This window comes from Cetorhinus maximus, chromosome 13 (assembly GCF_964194155.1).
Source record: "Cetorhinus maximus chromosome 13, sCetMax3.hap1.1, whole genome shotgun sequence".
Classification (NCBI taxonomy): Eukaryota; Metazoa; Chordata; class Chondrichthyes; order Lamniformes; family Cetorhinidae; genus Cetorhinus; species Cetorhinus maximus.
The window spans coordinates 74,719,882-74,732,221 of NC_135891.1; the positions used below are offsets into that span (position 1 = coordinate 74,719,882).

The window sequence follows — 12,340 nt, forward strand, 5'->3', positions numbered from 1 at the left end:
TGGACTGTTGTTTTGCATGAAAATGAAATGTGGACTTTACAGAAAGAGGAGACCAAATTGTTAAGTAGCTTTGAAATGTGGGGTTGGAGGAAAATGGAAAGGGTCAGCTGGGCAGAAAAAGTAACAAATGATGAAGTGCTGGGGAGAGAGAACGAACAAAGAGATTTGCTGAACGTAATTACGAAAAGGCAGAGGGGACTGGTCAGGGCAGATTTTGAGAGGACTTATAAGATTCAAAGCAGAAGTGGAAAAAAAAACATCAATGTTGGATGGCTTGAAAACTGAAGAAAATTATTGGCAAATGGAAAGAATGGATTAGGATATAGAGACATGGAAAGTCTGCTATGAGCCAAGGAGCTGTCTTTAGGCAGAGCACATTGGTGAGAGGGGATTGTCCAAATATCTGCAGAGGCCGAGAGAGTCGGGAGATTGACGCCTGCGCAGTGGCGACGCTTCACAGGGCGGAGCGCATGCGCAATATCGACCGTGGAAGGGAGTCCGGGCGCCATTTTGAAGCTGCTGTTTGTGAGCGGAGAGGCTGCAATGGCGGACGAGAGCGGGGACGGAGTTTCCGTCACCGAGGGTGACCTACGCAGGATCACCGAGCTCAGGGTGGTGGATTTGAAAGCAGAGTTGAAAAAGAGAAATCTAGATACCAACGGAAACAAAAGCGTTCTGACGGAGCGTCTCCGGCAGGTGAGATGGGGGGGTACAGGAGGGGGGAAGGGGAGGTGAGAAGGGGGCGGGAGGGTGCAGGGGGAGGGACCAGAGGGGGTGGGGAGGGGCTGGAGGAGGTGGAGAGGGGTGGATAGAGTAGGGGGGCGGAGAGGTTAGGAGGGCAGAGGGGATGGGGGGGGCGGAGAGGTTAGGAGGGCAGAGGGGATGGGAGGGGCGGGGGTAGGAGGGCAGAGGGGATGGGAGGGGCGGGGGTAGGAGGGCAGAGGGGATGGGAGGGGCGGGGGTAGGAGGGCAGAGGGGATGGGAGGGGCGGGGGTAGGAGGGCAGAGGGGATGGGAGGGGCGGGGGTAGGAGGGCAGAGGGGATGGGAGGGGCGGGGGTAGGAGGGCAGAGGGAAGGGGGCAGAGAAGGCAGAGGGAAGGGGGCGGGGGGGCGGAGAGGGGTGGGGAAGGGGTGTGGGGAGGGGGGGCGGAGAGGGGTGGGCAAGGGGGGGGCGGAGAGGGGTGGGCAAGGGGGGGGCGGAGAGGGGTGGGCAAGGGGGGGGCGGAGAGGGGTGGGCAAGGGGGGGCGGAGAGGGGTGGGCAAGGGGGGGGCGGAGAGGGGGGGGGCGGAGAGGGGGGGGCGGAGAGGGGTGGGGAAGGGGGGGCGGAGAGGGGTGGGGAGGGGTGGGGAGGGGGGGGCGGAGAGGGGTGGGCAAGGGGGGCGCGGAGAGGGGTGGGCAAGGGGGGGCGGAGAGGGGTGGGCAAGGGGGGGCGGAGAGGGGTGGGCAAGGGGTGTGGGGCGGAGAGGGGCGGGGAGGGGTGGGGAAGGGGGGGGCGGAGAGGGGTGGGCAAGGGGGGGGCGGAGAGGGGCGGGGAAGGGGGGGTGGCGGAGAGGGGTGGGGAAGGTGGGGGTGGAGCGAGGGGGGGCGGAGCGGGGGGGGGTGGAGCGGGGTGGGGAAGGGGGGCGCGGAGAGGTGTGGGGAAGGGGGGGGCGGAGCAGTGAGAATGGATGGGGGAGGGTTTGTGGGGGGTGGGTGGGCTTGTTTCCCCTGGTTGTGGAATCTAAAACAAGATGGCACAGTTTCAGGATTAAGGGATGATTATTTAGGACTGAGATGAGAAATTTCTTCACTCTAAGGGAAAATGATGACTGCACACAGTTCAGCACCATTCATGCCTCCTCAGATACTGAAGCAGTCCATGTCCAAACACAGCAAGACCTGGACAATATCCAGGCTTGGGCTGACAAGTGGCAAGTAACATTCGCGCCACACAAGTGCCAGGCAATGACCATCTCCAACAAGAGAGAATCTAACTATCACCCCTTGACATTTAATGGCATTACCATCACTGAATCCCCCACTACCAATATCCTCTGTGCTGTAACACTCCATGACAAGAGACACATGGGAACACCACTGCCTGCAAGTTCTCCTCCAAGCTGCTCTCTATCCTAACTTGAAAATATACCGCCGTTCTTCTGATGTCACTGGGTCAAAATCCTGGAATTCCGTCTCGAACAGCACTTTGGGTGTACCGACACTGTATGGACTGCAGGGGTTCAAGAAGGCTTTCTCAAGGGCAGGTAGGAATGGGCAATAAATGCTGGCCAAGCCAGCGAGGCCCACATCTCATGAATGAATAAAATAATGGTTGCAATCCTTCAGTCCTCTTGCAGCACAGCATTAGAGAAGGAGGATGGAAAGATCGTGAACAGAGCCTCTGCCATTTCCACTCTTACAACCCTTGGTAATCTAGGATGGATTCCATCTGGCCTTATGGTGACCTTTCTACTTTGAGGAATGCCAACCTTTGAAGTACCTCCTTTTTACCAATTTTTATCCTATTTAGGGTATGTTCTAAATCTACTACCTGCTTTACTGCTACATTAGCAGCATTCTCTTCTTTCATGAAGACTCATTTAGTACTTTAGCCATGCTGTTTGCCCCAAAGATGTCCTTTTGGTTCCTCATCAGCCCGACCCTTCCTTTGACTGCCCTTTTATTTTTATGTTTATAAAAGACTTTTGGGTTCTTTTTATGTTACCTGCTGATATTTTCTCATCAACTTTCTTTCCCCCTTATTTCCTTCATTGGATCTCCTGTTGTACTGATATTTGTACCTATGGCACTGCTGAAATCTATCACCTGGAATCATTATTAGGTGCACCTGACCTCTAAGTTTCTGGAATATGATGGCACTGTATAAATTTTTTTGTTTTTGCCTCTTACTAATGATTTGATTGCTGTCTTCAGGTAATACAAGAGGAAGGAGGAAATCCTGATGAAATTTCAGTCGGCTCAGAGACCCCCAGCAGTAGAACATCAAAGAAAATGGGCAAAGGTAGGAGAAAAATACACTTGCCAGATACAGATAATTTTTACTAAGGTATATTTTTATGTTAGCTTGTTGAACTGAAGCGTGGGAAGTTTTTAAGGATCCTGTTAGTTTCAATTGACAGTTCCTCTTCCTACATTGGCCATCCTTGGCACCCTTGCAATTGGGAGAAGAGGATACTTTGAATCAGTATGGGTTACATTTATGCCCAACTGGCAGCAGTCAGCAGTTCACAGAATCTTTACAGTGCCGTTCAGCCCATCAAGCCTGAACTGGCTCTCTGAAAGAGCATTCTACCTAGTCCCACTCCCTTGCCTTATCACTGTAACCTTGCACATTCTCTTCAGATAGCAATCTAATTCCCTTTTGAATATCTTGATTGAAGCTGCCTCCACCACCCTTTCAGGGAATTCGCTTCAGACTCCAGCCACACTCTGGGTGAAAAAATGTTACCTCACATCACTTTTTCTCCTTTTGCCAATTAATTTGAATTTGTGCCCTCTCGTTCTTGATGCTCCCTTAAGGGGGAGCAGTTTCTCACTATTTAGCCTGTCCATGCCCCTCAGGATCTTGAATACCTCTATTAAGTCACCTCTCAGCCTTCTTTTCTCCAAGAAAAATAGTCCCAACCTCTTCAACTTGTCTTAGCTACAGTTCTTCATCCTGGGAATTATTCTTGTGAATCTCCTCTGTACTCGCGCCAATGCCTTCACAGCCTTAAGTCTGGTGCCCAGAACTGGATGCAGTGCTCCTGATGAGGCCTAACTAGTGTCTTATACAAGTTCAACATGATATCCTTACTCTTGTACTCAATGCCTTATTAATAAAGCAGCAGATACTTAATTAACTGCTCTCAACATGCCCTGCCATCAACAATGACTTGTGTGCATGTACACCGAGATCCCTCTGATCTTGCACTTCCTTTAGAGTTCCTCTTTATTTTACACTGTCTCTCCATATTCTTCCTGCCAAAATGAATCGCGTTGCACCTCTCTGTATTGAACTTCATCTGCCACTTGTCTGCCAATCCACCAACATGTCTACACCCTTTTGAAGTTCAAGACTATCCTCATCACAGTTGACAATGTTTCCAATCTTTGTATCGCCTGCAAATTTTGAAATCATGCCCTGAGCACCACAGCCCAGGTCTTTAATGTATATTAGGAAGAGCAAGGGTCCCAATCTGACCCCTGGGGAACTCCACTACAGACCTTCCTCCGATCTGAAAAATATCTATTAACCATTACTGTTTCCTGTCACTCGCCCAATTTCTTATCCAAGTGCCTATTCTCCCTTTTCTTTCATGAGGTAGAAATTTGCTCACAAATCTGTTTTGTGGCACTGTATCAAATGCCTTTTGAAAATCCATATACACCACATCAAAAGTGTCTCCTCCAACAACCTTCTCTATTACCTTCTCAAGAAACTCCAGCAAATTAGTTAAGCATGATTATCCCTTAATGGCTTTCCTTAATTACCTGCATTTGTCTAAGTGACTATTGATTTTGTCCCGAACTAGTTAGTAGCTTTAGTGCACTCCATCGTCCAGTCCACAATAAGACATGATTACTCCTGGAAAATAAAAATGCAATTACCGTGTTTTTTACGTGTTTGTTCTTCAGGATGCAGAGCTGAGGGTTGTGAGACCGAAGACTATGCAGAAGATGATTTTGGTGGAAAGCAGGCAAGTGAAACATAAGATCCTGAGGGGCTTGACAGAGTAATGCAGAGAGGATGATTTCGCTTCTGAGCGTATCTAGAACTAGGGGTACAGTTTCAAAATAAGGGGTCTCCCATTTAAGACAGAGATGAGGAGGAACTTTTTCTCAGAGGGTATTAGTCTTCGAAATTCTCTACCACAGAGAGCAGTGGAGGCTGGGATACCCAAGGCTGAGTTAGACAGATTTTTGATCTACAAGGGAGTTGAAGGTTATGGCGGGCAGACTGGAAAATGGAGCTAAGGCTACAATCAGATCAATCATGATCTTATTGAATGGTGGGGCAGGCTCGAGGGACCAAATGGCCTCCTGCTCCTGTTTCTTATGCTCTTATTTCACAGCACTGGTATTTCAAATAACTGTTTCATAGCAATATTTATTCACAGCTAACTGACTACTTGCACTCCACGTTTCGTTTCCACAGCTATATTTTTGAAGACGTTCCTTCAAATGTTTTAGTTAAAATTTCTCCTGCCTTTGCCATGATGCACTCCATTGTCTCTTCCTCTACTTGAGCATAAAAGGTCAACTTTGAAGGTTGGTCACAAGAGTTGTGTACAGCTTTATGAATAGAATGTTCCAAATTATCTATCTCAGTGGCTTTTAAAAAAGTCTATCTTATTCTGGATCTGTGTGCAGTTTCACAACTGAAGATTAGCGGCAGTATGTGACACCTTCTTGTGGTACATTTCCAAAACAAGCATTCAAACTTTGGTGATGTTTTATTATGCTTGTTTTATTTCTTAAAGGCTTGATGGGTGAGTGTACCTACACCTCATGAATGCATATTTTTAAAAAATGTTCTGCTACAATGACATGGCAGATCCATCAAAGGTGGCGGCATAGTGGTACATAGTTGGGAGGGAGTGGCTGTGTGAGACTTCAAAATTGACTGCGGATTTCATGATGTTTCAAGGCATCAGGCAAACATTGGCAAGAAAACATCCTGCTGATTATGACCTCCTCCTTCCCTCAGCTGGTGAATCACTGCTCCTCCATATTGAATACTCTCAGGATAAAAAAGGAACAGAATGTACTCTGGTGGGGGACTTCAGTTCCTGTCAGCCAGAGTGGCTCGAGAGCTCCACCAGTGCTCAAACTGGCTGAGCCCTGAAGGGCGTATCTGCCGGACAGGGTCAGCAGCAGGTGTCAGTTGAATCAAGAAGAAGGAGAAACCTACTGGACCTTGCCTTCACCAATCTACCAACTGCTGATGCATCTGTCCATGGCAGTATTGATGGGCATGCCCACCTCACAGTCCTTGTGGAGATGAAGGCTCGCCTTCACATTGAGGACATCCTCCATCATGCTGTGTGGTGTTACCACCATACTGATGGGATATATTTAGAACAGACCTAGCAGCTCAACTAGGCATCCATGAGGCGCTGTGGGTCATCAGTGGCAGCCAAATTATATTCAACCACAATCTGTAACCTCATGGCCCGGCATGTCCCATGCTCTACCATTACCAGTAAGTGAGGTACCTGATCCAGGTTTAGGACTGTGAGTGGGAAATCTTAGTGGTAATCCTGAAAGACACCCCAGTTCAATGAGAAATGCAAGAAAGCATGCCAGGAGCAGCACCAGTCACACCTAAAAATGAGATACCAACCTGGTAAAGCTACAACACATCCATGCTCAACAACAGAAGTGATATGCTATAGACAGAGCTAAGTGATTCCACAGCTAGTGGATCAGATCAAAGCTCTGCAGTCCTGCCGTATCCAGTTGTGAATGTTGATGACAGTTAAACAACCAACAGGAGGAGCAGACTCCACAAATATCTCCATCCTCGATGGAAGAGCCCAGCTGAAGTACTTGCAACTCTCTTCAACCGGAAGTGCCAAGTGGATGATCCCTCTCTGTCTCCTCCTGTTCCCATGTGCCTGCTGCCCTTGTCCTTCTAGATGGTAATCAGCAGGAGGTTGCCCATGTTTGACCAGATGAGACTTCATGGGGTCCTGAGTCTATGTTGAGGACTCCCAGATCGACTCCCTCCTGACTGTATGCCACTGTGCTGCCACCTCTGCTAGGTCTGTCCTGCTGGTAGGACAGGACATACCCAGGGAATGGTGATGGCAGTGTCTGGGACATTATCTGCAAGATATGATTACGTGAGGATGACTGTCAGGCATTTGCTTGACTAGTCTGTGAGACAGCTCTCCCAATTTTGGTACTAGCCCCCAGATGTTAGTAAGGAGGACTTTGCAAGGCCGACAGGGCTGAGATTGCCGATGTCATTTCTGGTGCCTACGTCGATGCCGGGTGGTCTGTCCGGTTTCATTCCGTTTTTTGTGACTATGTAGCAGTTTGATACAACTAAGTGGCTCACGGCATTTAAGAGTCAACCACATTGCTGTGGGTCTGGAGTCACGTGTAGGCCAGACCAGGTAAGAACAGATTTCCTTCCCTAAAGGACATTAGTGAACCAGATGGATTTTTACAGCAATCAACAGTGGTTTCATGGTCCTCATTAGATTTTTATTGAATTCAAAGTCCACCATATATCGTGGTGGGATTCAAATCCAGGTGCATTACCCTGGGTACCTGGATTACTAGTCCAGTGACAATACCACTGTGCCGTCGCCACCCCCTGAAGTTCAACCACCATCTTTATGTAGATGGTGAGTTCATCCTGACCTGGCCAAATTGGGCAAGATCACAAGTGAGTGATTATTAAACACACCGTGCAGACTTCTGATCCTCCTTTTGACCCTGATGGGGGTCCTGAAGACCACAGGAAAATCCTGTCCCTATTTCAATCAGAGGTTTCTAGTCTCTGACTGTAGCAGTTCTGAGTACAACTGAGGAAAAACTCCCAAGCTGCTTAATATTAAAAGGCATTATGTAAGTTGAACTACTTGCCACAATGGGCTGCAACTTTTGAGCTGTAGGGCAGCGACCCTGGAGGATATCCCCTGCCCCACCGAGGTTCCCAGGCAATTGCCTAGGAAGTTTAAACTTAGTTTGGGCATATGCCTTGAACTGGAAACCATCCAGTAATTCAATTTGAATTGCAACCTTTGGATGTTTCCAACTGCCATAGAGCAATAGTTACCCAGAAAAAGTTAGAATTAAAACCACTTCTAGCTTCTGGATAACTGTTCTACTGACCCAACCCCACTCCCCAAATCCCACCCACTTACCATCTCCCTGGTTTGTCAAAGACCTTTAATCTTGGCTTGACCTTTAAACTTACCTGGTTTCGGCAGCTGGGCGTGGCTTCTTTACCTTCACCCCACCCCACCCCCACTCGGGCTATCTGTACCTTGCTCGCCCTGCTTTCTACCCTTAACTAGCACATTCCTTTAGATAATATCACCACCTTCAACACCTCTTTGTCCTTTTGTCTGTGACATCTTTTGGTTATCTCCACCTATCACTGGCCCTCTATCCAGCTCTTCTTGTCCCAAACCCCCACCTCCCAAACCAGCTTATATTTCACCCCTTTTCTATTTTTCCTTAATTCTGTTGAAGAGTCATGCGGACTCTAAACGTTAACTGTGCTCCTCTCCACAGATGCTGCCAGACCTGCTGAGTTTTTCCAGGTATTTATGTTTTTGTTTTGGATTTCCAGCATCCGCAGTTTTTTGCTTTTACCTCTGATGGGTAAAGTTAGCCTAGATAAAGTTCAAGGTTTATGTTGTTAAATAAAACAAATTCAGCTACCTCAGGCGCAAAATAAAGCTGTAGTTCTCTCTAGCAAATGTTTTCCAGAGATGAATAATATTTTCATTTATGCAGAACTGTTTAAACTTTTATAGGTGGTTTATATTATACATGCTATGTTTACTGGTCAATTTTCATGGGTTGGCATTCAACAGGGTGTTCAATTATTGGAAGAATTGGGATTTTTTCTCTCTGGTGTACTCAGATCTGGTAGTGTCACAGACCAGAAACCACCTTCAATGAGTGGCAGAAATTTTAAAATATGCCTCTGGTTGAAGTTAGGGACAGGATTTTCCTGTGGGCTTCAGGATCTTGCCGTCAGGCTCAAAGGGAGATTAGAAGCCTGCACGTTGTTTAACAATTACTCACTTGTGATTTTTCCCAATTTGGCCAGGTCAGGGTGACCTCACCGTCTATATAAGGATGGTGTGGCCCCCCAGCTTGGAGCAGCTGCAGGATGCTCTTGTAGGTAGTTGAGGAAGAGTATGCCCCAAAATGCAGGTATCCTCTCTCTAACTTTTCCACTTTTAAAATAAAAAATGGCTTTTGCTGCTTGGCCTCCATTGCTGCCCCCCACCCCAGCCCATCTCATAAAATGGCCCGGGGGTGCGATTGAGGTTGGGGAACTGATACAGGGCCAGTGGTGTGAAATTCTGCACCCACCTGCTTCTGTTTCTGCCCCGTAGTGGGAGTTAAAATCTGATCCTAATATACAGTCTGCTGCATGTAATTCAGTCATTTTTTAATACTAAATTATTGAATTATGCAGTAATTTTAATGAAGTAACATAAGAATTTAATGCTAAAATAATTTGGATTCCTAGATAACTTGGGTTGTGATTTTTGAATTGAGAAACAAAGCTTCTCTCTTGGACTCTCTTCCTCCCTCCCTTTGTGCTTGCTTTTGATTTTATCTGCTGTATATGTTTACAGATTCTCACTGTATGCCTCCTAGTTATGATTGAAACTCTATCCCACTTGCGCACTTTTGCTTTTGACTTCTACAATCGGGTGCTGTCCATTCGACTCCTGTGTACTGTTGTCCTGTATGTGCACCCTGTCTCACCTTTTGCGAATGTGAACTCTGTATTGCAGTCATTGCTATCTTGCTTCCTCATTATTTTGTTTCCGTTTTCCCTCTGCTCTATCTCTCCCCTTCCATCTACACTTAAGGTAGTGAATGTAGAAACAAAAAGTAAGATCATTGGGATCAGTAAACCAATAAATCCTACAAGAAATGTCAAAGATGTAGATCCTTTACTGTGTGCTTTACTATCAGTTTAACAGATTTAAAGCGTGGTCACTGATGTTTGTATGCAAATGTGTTAGCCACTTTGTGCACAGTTAAGCAGCACAGCTAACTCTTTGCTGAGCAGCAGAGTGGTGAATCATTGGTTAGTCTGTTTTTTGGTGGGGTTGCTTGAGGACTTAAATGTTGGGCAAGACAACCTGTTCTTCAAAGAATGCCATAGGAACTTTTATAACCACCTCATGGGCCATATGTTTAATATCTCAAAGTACGAGATGTATCCAACCTCTTCACTTTAACTCCTTGGCAAAGATCAATCTAGGAATTCAGCATATCTTATTTAGAGGAACGCTACAGATGCCTGAATTTGGCTCATTGAACTGGCTGACATCATCTGGCCCTGGTGGTATTAACATTTACACTACCAGCCACCTATCGGATAATTATAGGCTTTTGAGTGAATTACCTCAACATTGTTAGAAAAAGTGACACCATGAAATTGTGAACTAACATTTCTTTATTAACTCACTTAGGAAATTACAATTGGTAACATCCTAATGTTAAATAATACACAAGGTACTGAGATATTAACCAACAGAATTAATATAAGGTTACAAAAGCAGCTCAAACTTTTTACTGTAATTCAGCATCAACAGCTGTACCTGTTAAGAGTTGATATTTTGCCGTGTCCATGATTAATATGAAGCCAACAAGGTTCGTTTCGATAACATTATAACAACCTTGAACAATGAGTCAGTTGGGTGTATCAAGAGCCTAGATTGTTACTTTTGTGATAAGTTTACAACATTTAGCAAAGATTTCAGGAGCTTGTATAACCTGGTTCTTTGAGTTAGCAGTGTCTCTGTCTACCAAGTTTGTGTTTATTAATATGTTGGCATGATAAATCTGTCATTATGATCTTATTCCTCTTTTCTTGATAGCCCTTGTTATCAAGAGCTTGTCTCTTAAGCGCATGTAGTTTATTGGCTTAACTGTTGTCTCTGACTAATGGAGCTCTTAATACTTCTCTCATCCCCTGTGGTTAACTGATCTCTGTCACTATTTTACTCCTTTACTTGACCGTGGTTCCAATTTTGATTTTTCCTGGCTGACTTTGTACATTTGATTCACAAAACAAATTTCTTCGATTTCAGTTTCACCAGACTCTGTTTTTAGACTTTCCTAATTATTCCTCAAGGGGACATACCTAAGACTAGAATGTTTTAAGTACTGACAGGCAAATTTGTGATTATTTGGGAAATAGTAAGACTTCCCATTAAGTGCAACACGATCTTGCCAGGCTATAAATACCTGCAGAGAGGGAGTTTAAATAGGAATTAGGTCCCACAGGTCTGTTTATGCAGAGTTCCTTCATTTTTTGTTTAAATCGCATCCCCAGACTACACAAATTAAGGTGGCCCAGTCATTTAACCTTGACAAGCCTGAGTGTGTCTTAATTTTGACCACTTGGTTGGAAATGACTGATAAATGTGAAAGAGCTTCTACTCTCATAGTTGTGCTGCTATCTTGAAGCATCCAGGGCGCTTGCCATTAACTGCTTCTGCTATCTTTGACTTTAGTTGGATTGCTGAAAGGTCCATTTTAAGGCCACCCTTGGACATATTTAAGACATTTCTACTCAGTACCCTCTTATTTCTGGTGCTAGAGCCTGATGGACATATACCAGATCTCCGATGAGCTGTTCTTTTAGCTAGGCTTATTTTCGGAGAAGTTACAGTGCCACCTCAAGAATGTGTCACAATAATAGGCCTTGTGATACTGGGTTTCCACAGTTTCCACACCATCTTATGGTGGAAGTATAATAACAAACTTGTTAGCCCTTTCTCAACTGAAGGATGAACAGCAGTAACTCATATTTATACAACAGTTTTAATGTAATACAGCATCCAAGGTACTTCAAAGGAGAATAATGAAGCAAAATTTAATATTGAGCCACACAAGGAGATATTAGGGAAATGGACAACAAGCTTTGTCAAAGTAACAATGAAGTGTCTTAAAGGAGTTAGAGAGAGACAGATTGAGAGAGGGAATTCCAGAACTTAGCGCCTTTACCATTGGTGGCTATGCCTTAAACTGTGTAGGGATGAAAATCATAGATGCTCAAGAGGCCAGAATTCAAGCATATAGATATCTCGGTGGGTGGTGGGGTTGGATGAGAATTTTGAAATCGAGTGGTTGCTTAAACAGAGCCCATGTAGGTCAGCGAGCAGAGGGGCGATGAGTGAACAGGACTTAATGCAAGTAAGGACGTTGGCAGCAGAGTTTTGAATGACCTGAAGTTTACGGAAGGTAGAATGTGGGAGACTGGCAAGGAGTACGTTGGAATAGTCAAGTCTGGAGGTAACAAAGTCATGGATGGAAGGTTTAGAACATAAGAAATAGCACAGGAGTAGGCCATTTATGGCTGATCTACCTCAACGCTATTTCCTGCACTATCCCTTTATCTTTAATATGTAGACATCTATCAATACTCTGTCTTGAATATACTCAATGTCCAACCCTCCACAGTCCCCTGAGGGAGAGAATTCAAGAGATACATACCATTTGCCTTCCTAATTGCTTGCTGTACCTGCAGGTTAGCTTTCAGTGATTTATGAACAAGGACATCCAGGTCCCGTTGGACACCAACACTTCCCAACCTCTCACCATTTAAGAAATACTCTGCATTTCTGTTTTTCCTAACAAAGT

General features: G+C 45.6%; 1 protein-coding gene across 4 annotated transcripts in view; it reads left to right on the top strand.

Annotated features, from left to right (window-relative positions):
* The first annotated feature begins 482 nt into the window (after nt 1–482).
* LOC144688707 (scaffold attachment factor B2-like) overlaps nt 483–12,340 on the top strand; it is an 84,261-nt gene continuing 72,403 nt past the window's right edge. For 3 of the 4 annotated variants that reach the window (XM_078555573.1, XM_078555575.1, XM_078555576.1), the window contains exons 1-3: nt 492–696; nt 2,915–3,002; nt 4,619–4,680. In XM_078555573.1, coding sequence (XP_078411699.1) covers nt 544–696; nt 2,915–3,002; nt 4,619–4,680 — 303 coding nt within the window. In that variant the 5' untranslated portion in view covers nt 492–543. Of the gene's footprint in view, nt 697–2,914; nt 3,003–4,618; nt 4,681–12,340 lie in introns of all 4 variants that reach the window. The other variant, XM_078555574.1, reaches the window with a different exon arrangement.